The sequence below is a fragment of the Mirounga angustirostris genome, unplaced genomic scaffold (genome assembly GCF_029215605.1).
Source record: "Mirounga angustirostris isolate CCGP_5_RB_7025 unplaced genomic scaffold, mMirAng1.0.hap1 SCAF_1, whole genome shotgun sequence".
Lineage (NCBI taxonomy): Eukaryota > Metazoa > Chordata > Mammalia > Carnivora > Phocidae > Mirounga > Mirounga angustirostris.
Window position 1 is genome coordinate 157,447,869 of NW_026991709.1, and position 27,755 is coordinate 157,475,623.

Here is a 27,755-nt window from a genome sequence, read left to right on the forward strand (position 1 = left end):
TTTTTCTTCCTTCTTCTCAAGTATGTACTTTTTCTTTCCTATTCTTCCTTTTAGTGCACTGGCCAGAAGCCCCAAAACAATGCAGATGTAGTAGTGAAAGTGGGCTGCCCTGTTTGATTCTTGACTTTAATGTAAATGCCTCAAGCTCTTCTCCATCAAATATTTACATCTGACTTTTCTTCATCATGTAAAAAAAGTGTCCATTTCTTTGCTTAGTTTAATGACTTTTTTTTTTTAAGAGCTATAATGGATGTGAAATTTTTATCAAATGCCTTTGGAGCTAGAATCCAGGTCATCATGTGGATTTTAGCATCCTTACTCTGGTTTCCTAATGACTCATTCTTGTATCCCCAGAATGAACCCTCAGAAGTCACAGTGCATTCTTTTAGTCACTGCTGGAGAGGATTTGTTTTTTCTAGAATCTTCTAGCTCTATGGGCTATAGCTTTCTATTTTTTTTAATTTTTATTGTTATGTTAATCATCATACATTACATCATCAGTTTTTGATGTAGTGTTCCATGATTGCATTATTTGTTTCAAAGGTACAGATCTGTGATTCAACAGTCTTGCACAATTCACTTACCATAGCACATACCCTCCCCAGTGTCTATCACCCAGTGACCCCATCCCTCCTACCCCCCCCCACTCCAGCAACCCTCAGTTTGTTTCCTGAGATTAAGAATTCCTCATATCAGTGAGGTCATATGATACATGTCTTTCTCTGATTGACTTACTTCGCTCAGCATAACACCCTCCAGTTCCATCCACGTCGTTGCAAATGGCAATAGCTTTCTATTTTTACACTATCTTTCTGTATCACTGTTAAGTCAGCCTCAAAAAAAAAAGGTGGAACTTTCCATTTTTTCCTAAACTCTAGAACAGTTTAAATATTTAAAAAAGTGTCTTTCCTTGAAGATTTGAGGAAATTTACATGTAAATTTATAGAGTCTTGGAGAATTGGTTGTCCTTAGGCAATGTTTTCTTTGATAATTCAAGTCCATTCTGGTCATTTATATTTTCCTAGAATATACTCCTTTTCATCAAGATATTTAAAATTCTTACCACTAATTTGTATCCTGAATTTGTTTTTTCTCTTCTCTTTCTGTAGTTATCTTTCTTTTCTCAAGACCCCTAATGTTACATATTTGTATGAATTCTCTCTTCTGTTTCCCCGACTGGATTTGCCAAAGGCCTACCTACTTACTTGCATTTTCAAATATATTCTTGGTTTTGTTCATTGATTCTATTTTGGGGAGGGTGCTAAATCATTAATTCCTCAGTGTGGGGTATATGTGTGTGTGTGTGCACGTGCGCGTGTGTGTTTGTGTGTGTATGCTTTTGTGGGGGGTTTTTTTGCCTTGTAGTCTCCCTATCTGATATTAACTGCCATTGCTTTGGTTTGCCTTTCCCTGATACAGCTTCTCCCACCTATTTAAAAATTTCCCATCTATTTCATTTTAAATAGGAAAATTTAAGTTAGTCTTTTCAAAATTTAAAATTCCTGTATTCTCAACAATTATCTCTTTTGGTTTTAGGTGTGTGTCCTGTAAACAGCACACAGATGAATTCTGTCTACACAACTTGAGAAGTTTATTCACTCAGCTTTATTATCTAATATGTAAAAGACTGTCCCTATGTCTGTCTGCCGTCTTGTTTTCTGGGTTGTTTTTTGCTTGTTTTAAGTTAGTTTCATGCTGTTTATTTGTATATTTCCCATTTCCTTTTTCTTGGAAGTTCTATATTCAATTTCTGATCTGGAAATTATATATACATTTTAAATTTATTTTAACCCATTATTCCTCTACCAACATCAAGAACCAAAGTATCTAGAACATTCTCCCACACCAAGATTTCGGCATGCTTTCAGTTCCTTTCTCTTACCACTTAGATTCTATGGACTTCTCTTGGCCATTCCATGAAGCCTATTCCTAAAAACTGCTAAGCCCCAAATTCCATGTGATGGTTAGCTAGGTATTTCTTAGCATAGCAACTCAAAACTAACTTAGAAGCCTTTTGTATATGTGGAACAAGATTTTACACACTTGAGGGAATTAGAAAGTATTTAGGAATATTAAGCACAGAGATAAGTTCAAGAACATAACCTGGACCCTCAGGTGAGGCCAAGTGGCATGAGCATACACCCTGCTGTCCGCCCCGCCCCTGCCGAACGTGCAGGGCCCCAGCAGCGTGGGGCTGCGGGCGCCGGGCAGGGCTGATACACCCAGAAGTCATTAACTTGTGGGGAACCCTGCATGGGGAGTTACCCACACACCTCTCTGCCTGGCTGTCCTCATCACAGACCACGTGTACAGTTCCATTCTTCATGGCCTTTCTCCATTATGGGGCATTCAGTTTCCTCCCCACTTGGCCTCGATTATTTTAGAATTATTAAAACAGGCTATAAACACTTTTAGTTTTAAAAAGACTCCTTTGGGCGACTGGGTGGCTCAGTCACTTAAGTGTCTGACTCTTGATTTCGGCTCAGGTCATGATCTTAGGGTCATGGGATCGAGCCCCACATCTGGCTTGGTGCTCAGCACGGAGTCTGCTTGTCCCTCTCCCTCTGCTCCTCCCCCTGCTGTGTTTTCTCTCTCTCTCTCTCACAAATAAAGAAATAAAATCTTTAAAAAGAGAGAGAGAGAGACTCCTTAACTACCTAATTGCCAATCTAAAATGTACCTAATTCAAATCCTAATCCATTTGGCCTTCCGGCACCTTTTCCCTCCAGATGGTTCTCTTCGGAGACTCTCTAAGCCCTAAGTCTTATCCTTAAAAATCTAGCCCCTCCTGGCTTCTGTGACATGATTCTCCTGGGTTTTCCTCATCTTCCTCACCTACCCGTTAGGTATTAACATTTCTCAGGATCCTGTCTGTGTCTGCTATTCTTTTCCATCCATAGGGCCTCCCCAGCCCCTCTCAGCAATTCCTAAGACTTCAACCACCACCGGGGCTGCAAACCCAGGCCCTGCCTAGACCTCTCTCAAGCACAAACCATCCCCTGATAGCGAACTCCCACCAGGTGTTCTGCAGGGGAAAACCCATACAAGATGAAGGATTCGGGGAGAAGGATTCTTGAAAGTGAAGATGACCCCAAAGTTAAACTGCCAAGGGCAAAGACCATTTTATCTACAACCAGTTGCTACTAAAGCTGGACCCAAAGCTCTCCACAGAGCTGAGTGTCTGGGGAAATTTGTCCATGGAGAATCTGTCCAGCCACAACTCATTATGCTGAACTCCACCACACCTGGCCACTAACTCACACCTGCCTGTTTTCCAGCTCAGCAAATACACTGCATTGTCACCCACTCCCTCTTCTGGGATTCCTTCCTTTCCTTCACCTTCCACCCACTCTGTGACCTGGGGGGCCCAGCCAAATCACCAGGAAGGATATGCTCATGCACACATTTCCTCCACCAAAATCTCTTGGGAGACCAGTCCCTGTAATTTTTTTAGAAATTCCATAATGTTATTCTAAAGAGACAAAATCACCCATCCACGTCGAGCCTGTCAATTCCAGGCCTTCAATCCTCTAAATCCACTTCACATTCTCTAGTCCAAAATCAGTCTTGGCCCAGGCCTGGTCATTTCTCCTCTGGGTTAGGTGACAGCACCCCACCTCACTTCCCTGTCTTTGGACTTGCCCCCCTCCCCACTTCCAGCCTTCTAAACTCCTTGGTGCCACCAGAGGGATCCAGAATCCAAACTGTTGTTCAGGCTCCTCCCTTGTTGACACCCCTCAATGACTCCCTTACTCCCTTTGGGGTCAATCACAACTCCTTCAGATGGCATTTAAGAGCCACCATGACCTGTTTCTCTGTAATCTTGTTTCTTCCAGGATCCCTCCCCCATTCTCCACACCAGCCATTCACTATCCCCCAAAGACTCCATGTTTTCTCCCAGCTCCAGAGTTCAGAGCACACTGCTTCCTGTCTTTATGACCTACTTCTCTGTGACCCTCAAGATTCAGCTCAAGGGTCACCTCCACCACCTCTGACTCTCAAGGATACAGTAAGTGCCCCTCAAGGCAATGCTCAAAACCTCCCTGTGAACCACAGCACACAGAATCGCCTCTCTTCTCTTCTCATCTCTTCCAACAGACCGTGTACTGCTTCAGGGCAGAAGCTCTATTTTCCTCTTATCTGTATCCTCAGAGCCTAACCAATAAGTGTCTATTGGGTGAATTTGGTTTCCATCTTTCACTAAACAAAGACATATATAACCACTGGTAAAATAGAAAATGTTATCACGATAATGGATAAAATTCAAATAATGACCCTGGCTATTCTATTTTCTTTACACTTGAAGGAAATCTGAAAATAGCAATTATTCTCTCTCACATTCTGTAAAGAGTATGGAATGACTATAGCTGCCAAAGGCACCAAGGTCCCCGAGAGCAGGGCCAGGTTTCAAGTGATCCTCTATGCCAAAGTGGGGTCCTAATGAGTGGTCATTAAACGAATTTCAGACTCAACTGTAGAAATATAAATACCAAGTCTTTCTCTAAGAAACTCATTCTTTCTTCTTTTCTCCCAATCTGTATTTTTATATACTGTTACCCACCTTGTTGACTGTACTCCCAGCCAAACTTCCTGGCGTCACTTAACGCCTGCCCCAAAAGGGCAGCTTGATGCATCAATTTCTTAGGAACACAGCCCACATTTACGCAAGTACCGCCAAGACCTGAGAAAGAAGATAATAGGTTTAATGTTTCCTCTGTGTCTGTGGGTGTATACATGGTTCTAAATACATGTAGAGCAGGTGTTGTTAAACCTGTGGAAATGACACATTCAGATGGTTGTGGGGCCAACAGCAGACCCCACAATAACACGCAAATGATTAAGCCAAACTTTTCAAATGAGGGTCTGTGAAGGAGACCCAAAGATGAGCAAAAATACAGATGTACACTTGAATAGTTTTCTGGGGAGAGAATCCAAAATTTTCATTTGAGTCTGACCCATAAAGGGATCAGAACTATATTAGATTAATTAGATAGATACCAGACCAAGGGCTGGAATCCCAGCTTCTAGCCTTTATTCTCTGTAAGTCTGACTCCTCCTCTGAGCCAATATTAGGTCCACTGCAAGCTGCCTGGTAACATCTACTCTCAATCTCAAGCAGCACAAAAAGGCCATGTGTGATGCCCCCGTGCAGGGCATGAGTCAGAAAACTCCCTCTCTGATCAGTCTCTCTTCTGGTAATTCAGAGAAATAGGATATTTATAGACAGGAGAGAAAGAAGGAACAGGGCAGGAGGAGAGAGGGAGAAAACAATGACAGGTACACAAAGGAATTTTTTAACATACAAATGTTAGAAGGAAAATCAAGATAGATTAGCTTTAGCGTATGAAATTCTAAGGTAAAATTTTTCAATAAATTTGAATTTTAAAACATGATTTTCTTATTTTGTCAGGGTTCCAGCAGAAAACAGATGACACCCTCAAGCTGGGAAACTGAGGAGAGTTTATAAAGAAATGATTACGGGGTGTGGGCAGGAAGAGCGAGGAGGAGCAGAATAGTGAGTGGGTCATCGCCAACCCCATGTGATGGGCAAAGCACACTGAGTGAGTGACAGCCCACGGGGGGCTGGCCATGACAGGGGAAGTGGCCTTCCATGCCTGCAGGGATCAGCAGGGCAGGAGCTGGGGGAATGAACACCCCCAACTCCACTCTCCTCCCTCCTTCTGTTCTCCTCCCATGACCACTAACTGGTCGAACCCAGGGGGAAGCCAGAGGGCAAGGTTGCCAATGCATTAGCTTTCTGGGGCACGGAAAAAGGTAGAGACATGAAGAATGGATCTGATCCATAAACAGAAAATATCCAACACGAAATCTGCGTGTTTTGTTAAAGTGAACGCTCTCATCTACAACTGGAAGCTCACTGTACACTGTGCTGATGGGACCTGAAGGATGACACACACTAACTTGACTGAGCATCATGCAGCCATTAGGGAGTCAGCGATGAAACTGAGGCAGAAACACAAGACAAGGTCATAGCAGACTTAGGTGAGCACCACACAGGATATACTGTGATTGCAACTAAGGGAAAAACACTGGTGCATGTGTGCAAGAATTATTATGGCACAAGTGTTGGAATACTGGAGGCACTGAATTTTTTCTTTTTGCAAAATCTTCCTTCATTACTTTTATATTAACTTTCCGAATCACCACTTGTTAACTATGCGATCTTAGGTCAGTTACTTAACCTCACAGAGACTTGCTTTCCTCACCTATGAAACAGGCTAGTTGTACCTCTTGAGACTGTTGTGAGGATTAACAAGATTAAAGAAAGACAAAGCCGGCTGTAAAGAGCAGAAAACTACAAGAGTCACAATAAAAAAACACTGCTTACCCCAGGACATGCCCTGAGGTGATGGGACCACAAAGTCTAGCACCATAACTTTCTTTCCCAAGATGGCAGCTTCCTACAAAAAAAAAAAAAGCTACATATAAAGATCTTGTCATTTTCCTGACAACCCCCCAATTTTTCTCTCCCTGAAAGGAAAAGACTGTGGAAGAACACAGTCCCTTCTCTTTATTAATTCAATAAAAGCCCTGGACTGTAACATCAAAATTGGCTTTTTTAAAGTAGCTGAAGAAATGCTTACAGCAACCCAGGAAAATTTTCTGGTTTCATTATTTTCATACCTGTGCACATGCAAGGCCACCAGAACCTCCCCCAATGACAATGAGGTCATAATCGTATGCTGCATCTTCCTGAAGGAGCTTCTGTAATAAGCCACTCTGATGAGCCTACGAATCAAAGGAGAGAGGAGGCATGACCTGTCTTAAATCTGTTCCTTTGTACCCTATGTTGAATCAGCATGGACTGCTTTTCTAAAACTCTTATTAATAGTCCCTAATTCATCTAAGTTCAAATTTTAAATTTATCTAGATGGTATTCAAATAGGGTCCCACTAGATAGAACTTATGCTAAGTACGTACATTTTTGTTCATTATCACCTGATGGCTACACGTGTGTCAAATGACCCATAGGTCACAGCTTTATGTCAGGTGAGGTCATTTTCCTTGGTCTAATCATCAAAGTATTATAACTAAGTAAAATAGCCATATACCATTTTTCAAGATCCTCTATCTTTTGTTTACCGGTGCTAGGCTTTATTTTGAAAACAATTCTTAAGCATCATCAGCAGGACATGCACATCAAATTTTTACATGGTTTCTCATAAATTGACCTATATTTTGCAGCATCCTGGTAAACTTCCTATACAACACAAAATTTTGCTTTTTCTTTCAGCAATGGTCATAAGGCTAGCTCTGCATGATAGTTTCCTGCTCACTCGGCCCTCCCTTCTGATCAGAAGTAGCTTAGGCAAGTTGAGACAATCAATGCATGATGTAGCAATAGTTTTATGTGAAGGTGGGTGCTCCACCCCATGAAGCTGGCTTTAGAAACACCATGTGGCACCAGCTCATCCTGGGAAGCACAGTGGAAGTACTCTATCACTGTAGGACTCAGCACATGGCACATGGCCCCAGATGGATGAGTGCCCATGGAGGCTTTTGGCACATTCTAAAAAGGATTCCTTTGGCCTCCTTACTATTAGGTGCCCTAAGGAAAATACATCTCCTAAGTATGTGCCATGCAGTATAACTCTGCATCTCCAGATTCATCCTCTGACATCTTTTCCAGGTTAGGAATGGTAAGACCAGCACTTCCCGAGGTGTTTCGGGGCCTCTCATTATGCTACATACCACCACATGAGCTGAGGTGGAGCTTTTGGGACTAATGCAGGCTGTTAATAGATAACGAAGCTGATCATAGATTAACATAAATCCAGACAATCTAGTTTCCCAAGAAAATGTAATTTTAAGTTAAAGTCTCAAATATAAGTATTTAATCACTGATCACTACCATTTACATACATACATAAACAAATACAAAGGAACACAATTTTAATAAAAGGAAGTAGTTATAAAACAAGGACCTAACTTAAGAACATCAATTTTATCTATCACCACTTTCAAGATTATCTGATAACCATCCTCTATGCTTTTCCACTTTACAACTTCCAAAAGACAAATGAATAGACTCCTTTTTTTTTAAGATTTTATTTAGACAGAGAGACAACAAGTGAGCGCACCAGCAGGGGGAGTAGCAGGTAGAGGGAGAGGGAGAAGCAGGCTCCCTGCTGAGCAGGGAGCCAGATCAGGGCTTAGTCCCAAGACCCTGGGATCATGACCTGAGCCCCAGGCAGACGCTTAACCGACTAAGCCCCCCAGGCGCCCCATGAATAGACTCCTTTTTAAAAGCCATTTTCTCCCCTTTTAGATAGATTTAAAACCAAACTTTGAATAGCATTAAAAACATATAATACCATTATTACCTGGAAAGTTTGATCGCATCCACCCATATGCACTTTATTCACAAAAATATTGGGCACGGTTTTCTGATTAGTGATCTCTGACAACACTTCTTGGACATTGGCCCCATCATCTGAATAATAAAAACTTAAATATATAAGAACATTGAAAGGGTTCCAAACTTTTGGGAGTTGAACAGAAGTGTTACAACACCAGACGCTCACATGCACGCACCCATAAAACGTCAGTACTTACATATTTACATATTATATAACTTCATGAAATGATGACTCAGGAAGGGGAAACACCTGTTTTCAAAGGAAACCTTAAAGAATAAAGACAAACCTACAAATTCATTTAAAACGAACCCTTCTAAATTAGATTTTGATCTATCATTCAATGGCCTTGCTGGGACAAATAAATAAAAATCCTCTTAAAAGAACAAATATCAGGATAAAACCTGCTTCCACTGTCATAACTCAGAAAATGTGTCCTACAATTACATTTGAAAAATCTTTATGATCCATGATCCAAAATGTCTCCTCCACCCCTAAAAATAACACAGGGCCACAACTACTTATGACTGCCCTATGTGGTATACACTGTAGAAAAGTCTAAGCTAAAAGGAGTTGGTGAAGTCTGGTGAAGGCAGAGATCAAACTCTTTTCTGTTTACCACCCTGTTTCCCACCTTTGCAGATCACAAGCGTGGGTAAAACTCTTGGTTAATATTAGATGGATGGATGCATGCATGACAAGAATTAAAAATATAAAGCTGAAAAATTATGTGTTCCCCTCATGTGTAATACAGTCAGGAAATAAGGGTAGTTTTTTTCCATTTATTACAGCTTAATCTATTTTGCCAGAAAGTTGACAGATACATATTAAATGCCTGAAATACTCCATCCTTAGCAGTATACACATCTTCTTCCTGCCCCCTTTCCTCAAATATGAAAAGTATATAAATAAAAAAAATCTACACCAAATTATTTGCCGTATAGAGTTCTATTTTCTGCATGGTTGAAAGTAGACAAAAACAGCTCACCTAACCCAAAGGGACAAGAGAAAATTGAATTGAACAAAGCAAATGGGAAGTAGTCAATCTTGTTGACATTTATTACAAACAAAAGTATACACTACCCATTCTACTTACCAACTCGATCAAGTTCCAAGATATTACATTCAACTCCCAAAGAAGAAAACAGTTCTTTAACCTGGAACAAAAATTTACTGGAGTTTTACTCTCATAAGGATTCAACAGAGTTATGAAATATGGACACAAAGGTGTCCAAAGAAAATGTTCAGTTCTCCAAATTGCAGCCAAAGTAGTATTTTAAAGCCCACTTTTCACCATTACTTAACAACTTTCAGTGCCCTCAGCCCTCAAGATAAAGTCCAGATGTTTCGCTTCCAAGATGGAGACACTGGTAGCTTAGCAGACCTGCTCCCTGGTGAAACACCCACAACTGGTGAAAATTATTAAAACAAAACAAAACAAAACCCAAAAAACAAACAAAAAAACAAACATTTAAAGTCTCCGGGGATTGTCCAAAGGGCACACGCCAAATGAAACATTTAGTCAAGAAGATCTGGTAGATGTCAATAAGAACAGGCAGAGTCAGTGTCTGTTCTTCCCTTCCCTGCCCTAGAAGCTCCACTTCAAGTGAGTGTGGATAAGACTGAAATCGCTGTCACCAGAAGGGGCAGGCCACCAGCATTTCCTAGTCTTCTCATAGCTCTGAGTGGCAAAGGCTAACTTCCTGGCAAGCGTGGCTAACAACACAGGGACTCCTTTCCTCCCTTCCTCCACACAGCCCCCACTCAGACAGCAAAGGCTCTACCCCATGCTGAAACTATTGTAGAGCAAGGTTTCAGGCTGGAGAGGTAAGCCAAGAAGACCAGAGGTTACAGTCCCCACCCAGAGCCCTGCTCATAAAGTAGGGCTGTCACTCTGAGAGAATCAGGTCACTGTCCTACCCCTAGTTCTGAAGCAAGGTCTCAGAGATTTTGCTCAGGGGAAGAGGTAAACCATGAGATCACAGAGCTCCAAAGCTCTCCAAAAGAAATGACTTTATTTGAAATAGACCGTGTGGAAGGGCAAATCTAAAGGCAATGGAGATTTTGGTGGTAAGCAACAAAGAGAAGGCTGGTGGCTTCATTAGAGTAACAGGCTAAGCTGCAAGCCAGCAAATTTACCAGAGAACACTGGGATAGAGATCATTAAGAACAGTCCCTCTAGGGTCAGAATAAGCCACAAACATGCCTCAAAAACTACCCCTGAATGGAGCCCAGATTTAACTGGACAAGAGTGTGGAACAATTTATATCCCAGGACATGGTCAAAAACAACAGAGCAACTAGCCTGCAATTAGGGGGGCTTAACATCTGGGTATGATACCAACGGAGACAGAAAACATAACACAAAACAGGTGATAGGGATTAAGGAGGGCACTTGTTGGGATGAGCACCGGATGTTGTATGGAATTGCTGAATCACTACGCTGTACACCTGAAACTAAGAAACACTGTATGTTAACTGGAGTTCAAATGAAAACTTAATTTAAAAAAAGAAAAGAAAAAGAAAAACATTACACAGACAGCCAACTAGAGCCCTGCTAAAATCTCTGTCATTCCAGGGTGACTGTGCACACACCCAAGAGGGCACACTCTGAGAAGTGACATCAGAGGCTCCATCTTTTGGTGGAAATAAACTTCCCTTAATTAATCCTGCCAACTTACTATAGAGAAATAAAGAAGAAAACAAAATAAGCCACAAAGAGGGACGAGTCAGTACCTGGAGTTGCTACAATATCCCACCTGAAATGTCCAGGTTCCAACCAAAAACACTACTAGGCATTCAAAGAAACCGGAAAGTGGATCCATAAACAGGAAGAAAAGCAGTCAAGAGAAACAACCTCTGAGAAGGCCCAGATGTCATACTGAATACACAAAGTAGCCATTACAAATATGTTCAAAGAATTAAATAAAATTATGCTTAAGGAGATGAAGAAAGGTAACAGGAATTATTTTTAAAAATTAAATGGAAAGTATAGAGTTGGAAAGCACAATAAAATGAAGAGTTCACTAGAGTGCTTCAACAATAGATTTAAACTGGCAGAAGAAAGAATTAGCATACTTGAGGACAGATCAATGGAGATTGTGCAACCTGACGCCACAGAAAAAGAAGATTGAGGAAAAATGGATGTCTCAGAGAAACATGAGACACTACTAAGCACACCAACATACACAGTGTGAATAGGAGATAAAGGAAAGAGAATAAAGGAGTACAAACTTTTTTGAAGAAATGTCCAAAACATCCCAAATTTGAAAAGTAGTAATCTACACATCCAAGAAGCTCAACAATCTCCAAGTAAGATAACTTAATAGGAGCTCTGGAAACTGGTCAAAGATCTACAACAATGAAGTGTATGCTCAATGAAGAAAATGCCACATTTAAAATGGTAGAGGGGCACCTGGGTGGCTCAGTCGTTAAGCGTCTGCCTTCGGCTCAGGTCATGATCCCAGGGTCCTGGGATTGAGCCCTGCATCGGGCTCCCTGCTCCACGGGAAGCCTGCTTCTCCCTCTCCCACTCCCCCTGCTTGTGTTCCCTCTCTCGCTGTCTCTCTCTGTCAAATAAATAAATAAATAAAATCTTTTAAAAATTTAAAAATAAAATAAAATGGTAGAAAATTCTGTGGCATTCTTTTTTTTTTTTTAAAAGACTTTTTATTTATTTATTTAACAGAGAGAGACATAGCGAGAGCAGGAACACAAGCAGGGGGAGTGGGAGAGGGAGAAGCAGGCTTCCCGCAGAGCGGAAAGCCCGATGTGGGACTCGATCCCAGGACCCTGGGATCATGACCTGAGCCAAAGGCAGACGCTTAATGACTGAGCCACCCAGGCGCCCAATTCTGTGGCATTCTTAATGGCCCTTACCTCACCCACTCCTTGATGCTCCAAGGCACAGTAAGAGGTGAGTGGCAGCCTGGACCCCAGCTCCCTTCCACAAAATGGAGAGAGCAGAGAGATCAAATTTGCAATGTTCTAAAGTCAGGGCCGCCTAAGGGATTTCTCTATGATGTCTAACACAGACTATACAGATAGTCAAAAGTGGCTGGGATCTTAGGCTAAAGAAAGCCATGAGAAGCAGTGGTCATGGCTAGTGAAAACTGAAAATGGACTTCATATCCCAGGACATGGTAGACACCTGGGGGCAAGAAATTACAGGCAGAAGAATACAACAGAACAGGTAAGGTCCCAAGAAGAAGGAGCGGGGAGATTAAGGAATTTAACACACCTTAAAACAGCCTTGTATACAGGAAAACTGAGCCCATGTGTGAAAAGCACATACAAGCCCAGGGGAGACAAATGCCCAGAAAAGGCCTAAGAAGTCCTTAAGCCTTCATGCTACACCGATTAGTGAAGTTCTTCCCAAGCATGAAGCCAGTCTGCAAAGACTATGAGAGGCAGCTGTTTTATATGCTGAATTTTCAACAAAAGATCATATGCATACAAAGAAACAAAAGAACATGGCCCATTCAAAGGAAAAAATAAATCTCCAAAAACATCCTGAACAAATACAGCCTTCAGATTTACTAGACAAAGACTTTAAAACAACTATTTTAAATACACTCAAAGAGGAAAATACAAAGAGCTAACAGAAATCAGGAAAATGATATGGAAACAAAATAAGATTATTAACAAAAAGACAGAAAGAACCACATAGGAACTCTAAAACTGAAAAATACAATAACTGAATTGAAAAATTCACTAGAGTGGTTGAACGAAACACTCCAACAGGCAGAAAAAAGAATCAGTGAATTTGAAGACAGGGAATTTGAAATTATTGAGTCTGAGGCACAAAAATAAAAAAGAATGAAGAAAAATGAACACAGAATAGCAGATTTGAGGGACATCATAAAGTAAAACAATATATACATTATGGGAGTTCAAGAAGAAAGGATCATAAAGCTTATTTGAAGAAATCATGACCAAAAACTCCCCAAATTTGAGGAAAGATGTGGATATACAAACACAAGAAGCTCAAAAACCTCCAAGAAGGAAAAGCCCAAAGAGACCCATACCAAGACACACTGTAATCAAACTGCTGAAAAACAAAAACAAGGAGATAATATTGAAAGCAGCAAGAAAAAAGGAACTTATCAAGTACAAGGAATCCTCCTAAGATTATCCATGGATTTTTCAGTCAAAACCTTGCAGTCCAGAGACGAAAGGATGAAATATTTAAAGTGTTAAAAGAAAAACACTATCGGGACACTTGGGTGGCTCAGTCAGTTAAGCATCTGCCTTCAGCTCAGGCCATGATCCCAGAGTCCTGGGATTGAGCCCCACATCTGCTTCTCCCTCTCCCTCTGCCACACCCCCTGCTTGTGCACGCTCTCTCTCGCTCAAATAAATAAAATCTTTAAAAAAAATAAAAGAAAAAAAACTATCAACCAAGAATTCTATATCTGGCAAAAAGAAAAAACAAAACAAAACAAAAAACCCAAAACAAACAAAAAACAATCCTTCAGATATGAGGGAAAAATTAAGACTTTCCCAGACAAACAAAAGTTGAGGGAGTATTAATACTAGACCTGCCCTACAAGAAATGCTATTGGGAGTTCTTCAAGTTGAAATGAAAAAATGCTATTCAGGAATTCAAAGCCATATGAAAATGCAAAGTTCTTCAGTAAAAGTAAATGTATGGATAAACATAGAAAGAAGTATTATTATAATTTTAGTTCATAATCATGTTTTCTTACTCTTCTATAAGATTTTAAAAAACAATAGCATAAAAATAACTACCAATCTATGATAATGGGTACACAACAAAGAAAGACGTAATCTGTGAGACTGATAACGTAAAAAGAGGCAGAATATAAAGGAGCAGAGTTTTTGTGTGGGATGGAAATTAAATTGTTATCAGTTTGAAACAAATAATACCTTTAGGATGCTATATGTAATCCCCATGGTAAACACAAAAATATCTAGTAAATATACACAAAAGGACAGGGGAAGGATCACTAAAAAAATAAACACAAAAGAAGACTGTAAGAAAGAAAATGATGGACAAAAAAACTATGATACCCACAAAACAAATAAAATGGCAAAAGTATTTCCCTTGGGTGCTTGGGTGGCTTAGTCAATTGAGGGTCTGCCTTTGGCTCAGGTCATGATCCCAGAGCCCTGGGATTAAGTCCCACATGGGGCTCCCTGCTCAGCGGGGAGTCTGCTTCTTCCTCTGCCCACCCCCAAAAAAATAAATGAATAAAATCTTTAAAAAAAAGTCCTTCCCTAACAATAATTACTTTAAATATAAATGGATTAAACTCTCCAATCAAAAGACATAGACTGGCAGAATGGATAAAAGGACAGGATCATGCTGTCTAGAAGACACTCATTTTAGACCTAAGGACACACATCAGTTGAAAGTGAGAGGATGGAGGAGCGCCTGGGTGGCTCAGTCGTTAAGTGTCTGCCTTCAGCTCAGGTCATGATCCCAGGGTCCTGCGATCAAACCCTGCATCGGGCTCCCTGCTCATCGGAGCCTGCTTCTCCCTCTCCCTCTGCCTGCCACTCTGCCCACTTGTGCTCTCTATCTCTCTGTCAAATAAATAAATAAAATTTTCAAAAAAAAAAAAAAAAAAGGAAGTGAGAGGATGGAAAAAGATATTCCATGTATACAGTAAAGAAAAGAGAGAAGGCATGGCTCTACTGATAAAGGGCAAACTTTATATCAAAACTGTTAAAAGAGACTAAAAAGGATATTATGTAATGATAAAAGAATTATACAATATACAATCATAAAAATATATCCACCAACATCAAAGCTTCAAATATAGGGTACAAACACTAAACAAATTGAAGATAGAAATGGACAGAATTACAATTATAATAAGAGACTTCAATATTTCACTTTCAAAACTGCATAGAACAATCAGACGAAAGATCAATAAGGAACCAGAGGACTGGAAGAATACTGCAGACCAAATGGATTTCATAGACATATTATAAAGCACTCTATCCAAGGTAAACAGAATACACATCTCAAGTACACATGGAACATTCTCCACAACAGACTATATACTAAGCCACAAAACAAGCCTTAATTTTAAAAATGAAATCATACAAAGTATCTTTTTTGATCATAGTAGAATGAAACTAAAAATCAATAGCAGAAAGAAAACTAGGAAATCCACAAATACGTGGAAATTAAACAACACACTCTTAAACAATTGGTCAATGAAGAAGTCACAAGGGAAATTAGAGAATATCTTGACAAAGGAAAATAAAACATACTAAAGAAGACATAACAAAATTCATGAAATGCAGTGAAAGTAGCAATTAAAGGAAAATATATAGCTATAAATGCTTATGTTAAAAAAGAAGAAAGATCTTAAATCAATAACCTAACTTCACACCTTAAGGAACTAGAAAGAGCATATAACTAAACTCAAAGCTAGCAAAGGGGAGGAAATAACATAAACATTAGAGCAGAGATAAACAAAATAGAGAATAGAAAACAATAGAGAAAATCAGCAAAACTAAGAGTTACTTCTTTGAGAAGATCTACAAAACTGACATAACTTTAGCTATACTAAGAAAAAAACAGAGAAGACTCAAATAACTAACATCAGAATTGAAAGGGGGACAATTACTACTGTTTTTACAGAAAGTAAAAGGATTATGAGAGTACTATGAACAACTATATGTTAACAAATTAGATCATTTAGACGAAATTTACAAATCCCTAGAAACACACAACCTACTAAGACTGAATCACGAATAAATGAATAGTAAATGTGAATAGACCTGTAATTAGTAAGGAGACTGAATCTGTAATCAAAAGCTTCCCAACAAAGAAAAGCCCAGAACTAGATGGCTTCACTGGTGAATTCTACCAAACATATAAAGAAGAATAAACACCAATCCTCCTCAAACTCTTCCAAAAAATCGAAAAGGGTACACTTCTAAACTCACCTGGTAAGGCCACCATTATCCTTATACCAAAGCCAGACAAAGATACTACAAGAAAGCTACAAACCAACCACAGACCCTGATGAATAGTGACACAAAAATCCTCAACAAAATACTAGCAATACAAATTCAACAGTATATTTTAAAGATTATACAACATGACCAAGTGGGATTTATTCCTAGAATGTAAGGATGATTCAACATATAAACACAGATCAACGTAATACACCACATTAACAGAATGAAGGGAAAAAACTACACGATCATCTCAATGAATGCAGATAAAGCATTTAAGAAAATTCAACATTTTTTTTTCATGATAAAAACACTCAAAAAACTAAGAATAAAAGAAAACTACCCCAACATACTAAAGACCATATATGAAAAGACCACAGATAATATCATACTTGGTGGTGAAAGACTGAAAGCATTTCCTGTAAGACCAGGAACAAAACAATGATGTCCACTTTCACCATTTCTATTCAACATAGTACTGAAAATCTGAGTCAGAGAAAAAGGACAAGAAAAAGAAATAAAAGACATCAAAATTGGAAAAGAAGTAAAACTTTCTCTGTTCACTGACTACATCTGATATGTATAAAACTCTAACGATTGTACAAAAAAAAACTTAATAAATTCAGCAAAGTTGTAGGATACAAAATCAACACAAAAAAATCAGTTGCTTTTCTATATATATTAACAATGAACAATCTAAGAGAAATTAAGAAAAAATTCCACTTACAATAGCATAAAGAAGCATACTTAGGAATAAACTTAGGAGGCAAAGATTTCTACACTGAAAACTACATATTACTGAAAGAATTAAAGACACCAATAAATGGAAAGAAACCCCATGTTCATGGACTAGAAGACTTCATATTGGTAATACTACCCAAAGTGATCTACAGATTTAGTGCAATCTCTATCAAAACCCCAAAAACAAATTTTGTAAAAATGCATACAGATATTAGCCATTAACAAATGGCCAATGAGGACATGAAAAGATAGTCAACATCACTAGCCATCAGGGAAATGCAAATCAAAACCATAATAAGATACCACTTCATGTTCATTAGGATAACTACTATCAAAACAAAAACAAAACAAAAAAACAGAAAATAACAAGTGTTATTTTCCCTGAAAGTGAGGATTTGGAGAAACTGGAAAATTTGTGCACTGTTGGTGGAAAAATGAAATGGCATGACCTCTATAGAAAACAGTATGGTGGTTCCTCAAAAAATAAAAAATAGAACTACCTTATATGTGATCCAGCAATTCCCACCTCTGAGTACATACCCAAAATAATTCAAAGGAGGGACTCAAACACATATTTGTACACCCATGTTCACAGCAGCAACATTCACTATGGCCAAAAGGTGGAGGAGACCCAATGGATGAACTGACAAACATCATGTAGTAAATACATACACACAATGGAATATTAATCAGGAGAGAAATTCTGACACAGGTAACAACATGGATGAGCTCTGAGGACACTGTGCTCAGTGAAATAAGCGAGTCACAAATGATTCCACTTATATGAGGTAACAAGCTTAGTGAAATTCATAGAGACAGAAAGCAGAATGGTGGTTTCCAAGGCTTGATGGGAGGGGGAATGAGGAACTCAGTTGGGGAAGATGAAAGACAGATGGCAGGCATGGTTCACAACAATGGTTAAAATAGTCAAGTTTGTGTTATATATATTTTACTACCCCCCCAAAAGCTAATAATAGATGTGTAAAATTTTAACATACAAACATATGAATTCAGGGCTGGGGAAACATGGCTTAAAGTTAATGTGAGCAAGGGATTTAAAATATCAGGGCATTTTCTCCACTGTAGTTTGGGCCATTATCTTGTATCTGATTTGAACAATAGCTTCCAGACTGTCTAGCAGCTTCCACACTTAGTCTAATCTTCACACCACTGACAGATTTCAAATCACAGACCTTTCACTCCTCTTCTCAAAAGTCTGAGATGGCTCTGCCTACATCATCAAGTCCACACTTAGCAGCATTTTAAGGTCTCACCAATATCACTTTGAAAGTAAATTTCCAGCCATTTTCCAATTTACTCTTCTGATTTCTATCATATCTCCTCCATCCAGCCACACTATTTTCATTTCATCATCTCCTAGTTTTGCTTATACTAATGCCCTAGCTAGATGCTCTTTCTTACCTACAGATATCCAACATATCCCTCAAGGAACAGCTTAGTTTCCCTGAAAATTTTCTGATCTCCCATAGAAGCAACTGTCTTTGTCTCTCATTCCCACAGCCCTTTTTTTTTTTTTTACAGGTACTTCCTGCAGGACAGGACAGCTATTTGATTACTGCTCACTAGACTATGAGTTCTTGGGAAGAAAGACCACAGTTTATTCATTTTCGTGTCCCAAACATTGGGCCCCCATAACGCTTGCTGAATGATATTAGTGGTCCAATCAAGGAACAAACCTCTCTATTGGACTCTGTGCAGGTAAGGACAGATGTGGAATATGGTGTCCAATTTGGGGTGATACATTTCAAAGGTTCATAATCAAGCTATCACACAATCAAATGAGTGAAGTGTCACGTGTATAGATAAATGATATGAGTACATAAAGAAAGTGGGCTGCTTAGCCAGACAAGAAAAACACTCAGGGAAAATACAAAGAAATCTGCCATCCAAGTAGAAGCAGGTTCTTAATTCTATGCACTGGAGTAACATTCAACTCCAAAACTGAGTATATATTTCAGGGAGACAAATTTTGCCTCAATTTAAAACAAAAAAAAAATTCTTATAATCAGAGCTGTCCAATTATGTAATGGGACTGAAACTAGTGGCCACATTATTGGTAGTGTTGACAAACACAGGGTGGAGGAGGATCAACTGTCCTAAGATTTTCTGCATCAGCAAAGGTTTAACTAGAATGACCTAAGACCATTTATTAGTTTAACACACATTAAATGCCTGACACTGTTCTAGACCCCAGTGATATAGCAGTAGACAGGCACAGTTCTGATCTCTTGGCCCTTTTATAAGCTCCAAAGGACAACTTAAAAACAAAACAAAACGATAGAAGGCAGTGCTTAGAACAGACCAATGCATATGTAAGAACCAGATGGATGATGAGTGAGCATTCAAAATAGCACAGAAGATGGATTCTCCAATAAATGAAGCAGGGATAACTGATAAGTCATAAAGAAAAAAACAAACTGGATCCCCACTCAGCATCAAGTACAGGTGGAATAAAGAAGGTGAGTGTGAAAAGCACACCCTAAAACTTACAAGACCTAAAACAGGAGACTATCTTTATGACCTCAGAGTAGAAACAGGTTTTTTAAATGTGACATAAAAAGCACAAACTATCAAAGGGAAAAAAAAGTGACAGATTCAACTACATTAAACTTGGCAAATTTCAGTTAGCTAAAAGATCCCATAATCAGAGTGAAAAGAAAAGCCAAATCTGGGACATTTCCAACATATATATCCAAAGGATTAGTATCCAAAATATACAAAGAATACCTAAAAATCAGTACAAAAATAAAAACATAACAGAGAAATAAGTAAAAGCTGTAAACACTTCATAGAAGAGGAAACCCAAATGACCCATAAACACAAGAGAAGATGTTCAACTTCTTCAGGGAAATGCAAAATTAAAGCCACAGTAAACTACCATTTCATAACTGCCAGAATGGCAATAATTAAATGTATCAATCACTGGCAAGCAAGTAGAGCAAGGGGAACTGTTCTATACTGCCAGTGGGAGAGTAAATTGGTATGATCGCTTGGAAAAACATCTTGGCATCACTTAGGCAAAGTAGAAATCATGCATCCTCTATGGTCCAGTAATTCAGCTTCAAGATATCTATCTACTCTAAGTGTTACACACATGCACTGGAAGATATGTGCAAGAAAAGGCACAGCTGTATTGTTTTCAAGAGCAAAATACTAGACACAGCACAATCAATAAACTATGGTATGATTCATCCTAGGGATTACAGATATGAAAATTAACAAACCACAGCTACAGATACTAACATGCATGATTCTCTAAAACATAACTGTTGAGAAAAAAACTGCAAAATAATACGTATGTATGATAAAGTACCAAAACACGCCAAAAGGAACAAAATACCATTTAAAGATATACATGTATTTGGCAAAACTATAAAGAAAAGCAAGGAATTTTGGATAGTGGTTAACCCTGGGGGGAGGGAGGAGTATGTAATGTGAATATTAATAAAGGGAATCCTCACTAAATGTAGTTAGGAGATTTAGCAGGGATAGTTCTCATGCCCTACCACTCTCATCAATTGCAAACCCAACAAGGAAGAGAAGGACCTTGCTCAGATACTACGTTAGTACCCCAGCAGAAAGAACAGCTTTCTTCTCCCCAGGAACAGACCAGCCAATGAGAGACTGTTACAACACAGCCAGTGAAAAGTCATTATGCTTGGAACTCCCAGTTTACTCCAATGGACTTTTTGTTTATAAAGCCCTCCCCAACACTACCTACCACCCTTCCCCTATAAAAGAGCATCCCTCTCCTCTGTTGAGCAGACTTGCCTATGGTTTTGCCTATGGTTTCATGGTACCTTGCTTGTTCTGGATTGTAATTCTCTGCTATTCCTGAATAAACTCATTTTTGCTGGTGAGATAACTAGCAGTTTTACTTTTTAAGGTTAGCAGTTTAATCGGGGAGAGACATTCAAGGTGTCCAAAATACTAGTGTTTTATTATTCTTTAAGATGTATATGCATGATATATATGTTTTCTGAAACAATATACAAGGCAATGTAAACTTGAAAATAAATCTGAAAAACATAGCCTATAATTTGACAAACCTAACCCAAGAGTTTGTTTTTGTATATTCCATTTATTGTTATTTCAACTTTTTGATAATGTATAGTTCAAAATATTGAAAGTCCCTATCATACAGATGGGTTTATCTTCCAAAGGTTCGTTTCTAAGTGGGTTATTTTTTCCACTAAGAACAAATGTGCCCCTAAAAATAATGCTGTATTCCCAGCTAGCCACCCCCCCCAAAGTTAAGGTAGTGTGCAAGACAGGTGAAATTACTCATCACCTGGTACCATCCTCTCACCCCTCATTATGTTCATTTTACAAGATGTAGAAACCAGGGCTCCGTGGGGTTCTGTAACCTGGTCAAGGTCACGCGGTTAGAAAGTGGGATCTGAATCCAGCTCTAGTCTACTCCCAAATCGTGGCCTCTCCTCATACTACCCTTTTACCAGGCAAAAACTTTCCGGAAATCCCCTTTATCTCACCAAGTAAACTCTTGATAAAGAAGCCAACGTCAGGCTAACAGCCAGAAGCGGGAGGACCAGCGGTTAACCCCCCAGGCGGAGGCCCCAGAACAAGTACGCTGAGCCTAGGAGGTGGGCAGCGTGGCCGCCTCTCCAGCGGTGCCAAAGGGGCCACGCCACAGGGCCCAGTCCTCATTCCGTGTCACCACCACCCGCAGGCCCGGGTCCGGAGTCCCGGCCGCCGAGCACTCGCGCCGCCTCCCGGTTCGCTGAACGGGCGGGACTCGTGCCCCAGGGTCACGGGAGGGATAAGTCCCCAGGACTCCGGAAGACCCCGCCTCCCCCAGGCTCCCACTGCCCCCGCCACCAGCCGGCCGGGACCCCCGCTCCGGCCGGCCGCGCCCCCGCCCCACCTACCCGCGCGCTGTGCGGGCAGTAACTCTTGCTGAAGATCATCACTCGGTTGCTCTCGATGAGGCCCAGGAGGCGGCGCCGCAGCTCCTCGCGGGCCTCGGAGGACGAGCGGCCGGTGCCGGGGGACGACAGGCGGGCCCGGCGCCCTGGCGGTGAAGACATGGGCACGCCGCGGACACTGCCCAGGCGGCGGTTGGGGACCGCGCCCACCTTCACCGGCCCCGGCGATGTCTGTGCCCGCGGCGGCGGTGGTGGCGGTGGCTGTGCCAGGGCGGCGGTGTCGCTCCCGGCCTGGCCGGGGCAGTTCAGGGACCGAGAGGCGGGCGTTGGCGCCGGGAGTGGACCTGGGAACGGGGAAAAGCGAACACCACCCAAGCCAGGTACCTGCCGCCAAGTCGGCGGAACCGCCGCTCGCGCCGCCCCGCCCCCGGCGCCGCCCCGCCCCCGGCGCCGCCCCGCCCCCGGCGCCGCCCCGCCCCCGGCGCCGCCCCGCCCCCGGCGCCGCCCCGCCCCCGGCGCCGCCCCGCCCCCGGCGCCGCCCCGCCCCCGGCGCCGCCCCGCCCCCGGCACCGCCCCGCCCCCGGCACCGCCCCGCCCCCGGCACCGCCCCGCGCATGCGAACTAGGCCGTTCCTGGCCACCGGGAGTCTTCATCCCTTCTCAGAGTTGGAGGTCTATCTGCCACCTTATTATCCGTTTTGTGTGCACATCCTCCGATCGCCCAGTCTCCGTGATGCGGCCCTGGGTTGCCCCATGTGGAATACTTTCCATGCCTCGTAATCTCCACTAGCCCCTTGAAACCATCTTAAAAGTAGACATACCTCAGTGAGGATAGATGTCTCAATCTTATGAAAAGAGTGAATAAATAAAGTCATCTTTAGGAAAAATGGTTATTTTTTTTTTTTTACTTTAAGTTTCTATTTTAATTCCAGTTAGTCAACATACAGCGTTATATTAGTTTCAGGTGTGCACTTCCATACATCCTCGGGTACTCAGAACCTGTTTTATCCATCCCCTCACCCACCTCCCCTCTGGTAGCCATCAGTTTGTTCTCTGTAGTTAGGAGTCTGTTTCTTAGTTTGTCTCTTTTATTTTTCCTTGTTCATTTGTTTTGTTTCTTTAATTCCACATATGAGTGAAATCATATATTTGTCTTTCTCTGACTGGTTTATTTCTCTTAGCATTATACTCTCTAGTTCCAACCATGTTGCTGCAAATGGCAAGATTTCATACTTTTTATGGCTGAATAATAATCCATTCTATAATATATATTATTTTACTATATATAATATATATTATTACATACATATGTAATACATATATATATACACATCTATATATACCACATCTTCTTTATCCATTCATCAATTGATAGACACTTGGACAGCTTCCATATCTTGGCTATTGTAAATAATGCTGCTATAAACATAGGGGTGCATGTATCTCTTTGAATTAACGTTTTCATATTCTTTGGGCAAATACCCAGATTGCTGGATCATAAGGTAGTTCTATTTTTTAACTTTTTGAGGAACCTCCATACTGGTTCCCATTCCCACCCACAGTGCACGAGGGTTGCTTTTTCTCCCTATCCTCACCAACACCTGTTGTTTCCTCTGTTGTTGATTTTAGCCATTCTGACAGATGTGAGGTGACATCTCATTGTGGTTTTGATCTGTATTTCCTGATGATAAGTGATGGTGAGCATCTTTTCATGTGTCTGTTGACCAAGATGATTATTTTTTTGAAGTTTATGTCCCGCAACTAAATAAAAATACTACATTTTCTATTGCAACATAGGTCACATGGCTCCATCCTATGACCCTGAGATCATGACCTCAGCCAAAATCAAGAGTTGGATGCTCAACTACCTGCGCCACCCAGGCACCCCACATCACAGTTTTAAGGTGAGTTTCCTTCCTAATTTGGTACCCCACATGCCTACTACATGGAATTCTAAAGGCACCTCTATACCAGAATAGGAAGCCTGTATTTATCATTTGGGTGGGTAGAGGATCTCAGCGCTGAACTTGGTCACCATGGCCTACAGCCCCTTGGGCTGCAATGACTGAATGAAACCCCAATAAAGAGAAAGGCTCAACTGCAAGCCCAGAAGGCTGTCCTGGTCCCTTTCACGTGTCATCTTCTGACTCTGTCTCTGGTTCACTGTGCTTCAGCCACACTGCCTTTCTCCCTGTGCCTTGGATATGTCAAACCCATTCTTGCCTTAGGGTCTTTGCATTTTCTGCTTCCTCAACTTAGGATGTTCTCCCCTCTCAGCCAATCTAGCTCCCACTTGTCAACAGAGTCTTGGCTTAAGTGGTACCTTCATACAGAATATTTTGCTGTGAAGTAGCCCTGTCTCCATCACACTGTACACATTCTAGTTCTTTCATGACACATTTATTGCTATTTGTGATTATCTTCTATAGTTACAACCAGTAAACCATACTTATTTGTTGCCTGTGCCCCCTCACCTGTCAGCATCACCAGAATGTAAGCTCCAATGAGGGAAGGACCTCAGCACTCTAGCTCATGGCTCTATCCCCAGAGTCCTTCACTGTACTTTGCTTATAGTAGGCACACATGAATGACAGAGAACCAAGCATGTCACAAATTGCTAGTGCATATGTTACCATAATTTGCATCCCCACTTGTTCCCATGTGACAGGCTGGGCCTCAAATCCTTTTCCTTCCTACCCTATTCATCCAGAGAACCCCAAATCAGGGAGGTGGGGCAGGGACCATGCCATTCTGGAACTGCCACTCCTCCTGCCCAGGAGCTGTGTAGCTATTTCATGCCTTTACTCCACAAACATCTACTGAACATTTAGGGCTGTGTTCTGTGTTAGGGAATAAGGAAATGGACGGCAGTGTTTGTCTTCATATTAGAACCTTTCAGGGAGAGATGTCAAAAAGAAGGGCACAAATGGGGAAGTCGTTGTAAAGAGAGGAGTATACTTAAGCTGAATTTGGTGAACTGAAGAGTAGTTTGCCCAGACAATGAGTTGGAAAAGGATCCAGACAGGGGGAGGCAGCCCAATTGACCCGCAGAAGCAGGGCACAGCCCAGGCAATTTGGGGAAATGTTGGAAGATCCACAAATGGGCAGAGCTGAGATGAAAATTAATGCTGATGAAGTAAGCAGGGACCAGATGGCTAAGACCCTGTTGCCTTACTGTTTAAAGACTCTCCAGGAAGAAAAGGAAAACAAAGATAATGATTTCAGGCAGGAAACAGCTGGCTGCCCTGTCAGCATGAGCAAAGATTATAAAGTGTGGAGTGTGAAAATAATAAAGGGAAGCCTCACTAGAGTGGAGTCAGGAGGCCAGTAGGGGGAGTTCTCATGCCCTACCACTGGTAGTCAATTGCAGACCCAACAGGAAGAGAGGAACCATGCAAGTCAAAACTAGTTTAGCCACCACTTCACTATCCCAGCAGAAGGAAGAAAGATTTTTCTCCTGCCCCAGCAACAGCCCAGGCAATAAAAGGCTGTCACAGCTCAGGCAATGAAAAGCCACTAGCTTCAGCCCTCTCCTTTTGTTCTAGGGACTTGCCAATGGTTTTGCCTGTAGCTTGCTTATCCCAAATTGCAATTCTCCGCTATTCCCAAATAAGACCATTTTTGCTGGTAACATACTGGCAGTTTTATTTTTAAGGTTAACAAGAGAAAATAAGGAAGAAAGAAAACACCAAGAGGGATGTCCCTTTCTTCTTCCTACTTAATGTAAATTATTTGTGCCTTCTCTCTTTACCTCTTAATCAATTTTGCCACAATGTTGTCTATTTTATCTCTCTTTTTCAAAGAAAGTTTTAAATTTTATAAATTAAATTCACTTTTTGTATCTTAATTCATCAATTTCTACTTTTACCTTTGTTTTATAGGAGTTCATCTTATCATTTTTCCTATTCCTTAACTTGTATATTTAATTCATTTATTTCTCCCTTGTTTCCTTTTTTTAAAAAGTATTAACTTAGCTAAAACAATACATGCTTTCCCCCCACCAAAAAAACTCAAGCAACACATAAAAGTAGAAAGAATAAAATAAAAATATAGGATAATAATCATACCAAAGTATAGTAAAAAAAATTATTTGTGATTTATCATGACCATCATTCCAGATACCTCTCTAAACACTTAAACAGAAGTATAGAGAGAGATATAATTTTTTAATGTATGGTCATGCTAATTTTAAAGTAAAATATAAACAAGAATTTAAGAAAAAAGCTAAAGTGAGACTGTAGGAATTATTTTTTCAGAGATGGTATTACTTTCTCAAAGATCTCTTTAAAGAAGAATGATCATGAACGATGAGATGGCAGTCATTAATTTTTAACAAGTTCCTACTTTCAACTCTAGTTTTTACTTGCTGGTAAGAAAACTGAAGAAATGAGAGCACTTACATTCTCTGCTACTTCTCTGCCTTCTTGCCCATGAGTTTTATGAATGATATTATTTTTATGTTGTCACGTTTTATGACATTTATATTCTGTGTGGTAGCTCTACCTCTTACAACTCAATCTTTTTAATTTAAGTGGATTTGATGTCAAGTCCTGATCTTCTTGCTTTGTCTTTTGTATTTCTGAATTTTAGAATTTTAATCACTTCTTCATTGTTAGGTTTGAATTATCCCAAGTAATTCTTTTTTTCCCAAAAAGGATCATGGTTATTGTCTTCCCTGAATTTTTACATGCTTGAGAATGTCTGTCTGTTCCCTACATCCATGAACAATTCAGCTAGCTCTAAAAATCTTGGATCATACTTTCCTCTCCTCTAAACTTTGTAGATTTTTGCTTCCTATTTTCTGGAATGCAGTATGGATGTAGAAAATTCTGAGAACAGCAGTTTCTTTCTTGTAAAAGGTATTAATTCCTATTGCTGCAGAACAAATTACCCCCAAAACTGAGCAACTGAAAACAACATATACTTATTACCTCATAGTTTCTGTAGGTCAGAAATCTGGGAAGAGGTTAGCTGGATGATTCTGGCTCAGGGTATCTGTGAGGTTGCAATTCAGCTATTGGTTGTGGCTGAAGGATCTGCTTCCCTACTCATATGGTTGTTGACAGGACTCAGTCCCTCACCACAAGGGCCTCTCTATAGGTTTCTTGAGTGTCTAATGGCAGGTGACTTTCCTTAGAATAAGTGATTGAAAAGACAGCGAAAAAGAGAGCACATGCACCTGAGCTGGAAGCCATCTTTTTATAACCTAATCTCAGAAGTGACATCCTATCATGTCTGCCATATTCTAAATCCAGCCCATACTCAAGGGGAAAGGAATCTAGCACCTCTTGAAGAAGAGAACTGTATCAGTGAATTTGTGTGCATATCTTGAAGACTACCTGTTTTTTTCTGTATAGAAGACTATCTTTTTTTTTTAAGATGAGGCTTTATTATAGTGTCATCTTTTCTTTTATTTATTTTTTTTATTATGTTCAGTTAGCCACCATATAGTACATCATCAGTTTTTGATGTAGTGTTCAATGATTCATTAGTTGCATATAACACCCAGTGCTCATCGCGACACGTGCCCTCCTTAATACCCATCACTCGGCTACTCCAACCCCCCACCCCCTCCCCTCTGAACCCCTCAGTTTGTTTCCCGGAGTCCATAGTCTCTCATGGTTTGTGTCCCTCTCTGATTTCTCCCCCCTTCAGTTTTCCCTCCCTTCCCATACGGTCTTCCATGCTATTCCTTATGTTCCACATATGAGTGAAACTATATGATAATTGTCTTTCTCTGCTTGACTTATTTGACTTAGCATAATCCCCTCTAGTTCCATCCATGTCGATGCG

The 27,755-nt window shown here is 40.5% G+C and overlaps 1 protein-coding gene across 3 annotated transcripts in view; it reads right to left on the reverse strand.

The window, feature by feature from the left end:
• The window catches only part of TXNRD3 (thioredoxin reductase 3), a 78,476-nt gene extending 56,092 nt beyond the window's left edge, over window positions 1–22,384 (reverse strand). For 2 of the 3 annotated variants that reach the window (XM_054504538.2, XM_054504539.2), the window contains exons 1-6: window positions 21,967–22,264; window positions 9,475–9,535; window positions 8,346–8,455; window positions 6,646–6,750; window positions 6,350–6,422; window positions 4,562–4,681 (exon numbers count right to left, since the gene is read on the reverse strand). In XM_054504538.2, coding sequence (XP_054360513.1) covers window positions 4,562–4,681; window positions 6,350–6,422; window positions 6,646–6,750; window positions 8,346–8,455; window positions 9,475–9,535; window positions 21,967–22,125 — 628 coding nt within the window. In that variant the 5' untranslated portion in view covers window positions 22,126–22,264. Of the gene's footprint in view, window positions 1–4,561; window positions 4,682–6,349; window positions 6,423–6,645; window positions 6,751–8,345; window positions 8,456–9,474; window positions 9,536–21,966 lie in introns of all 3 variants that reach the window. The other variant, XM_045904193.3, reaches the window with a different exon arrangement.
• Window positions 22,385–27,755: the final 5,371 nt, after the last annotated feature.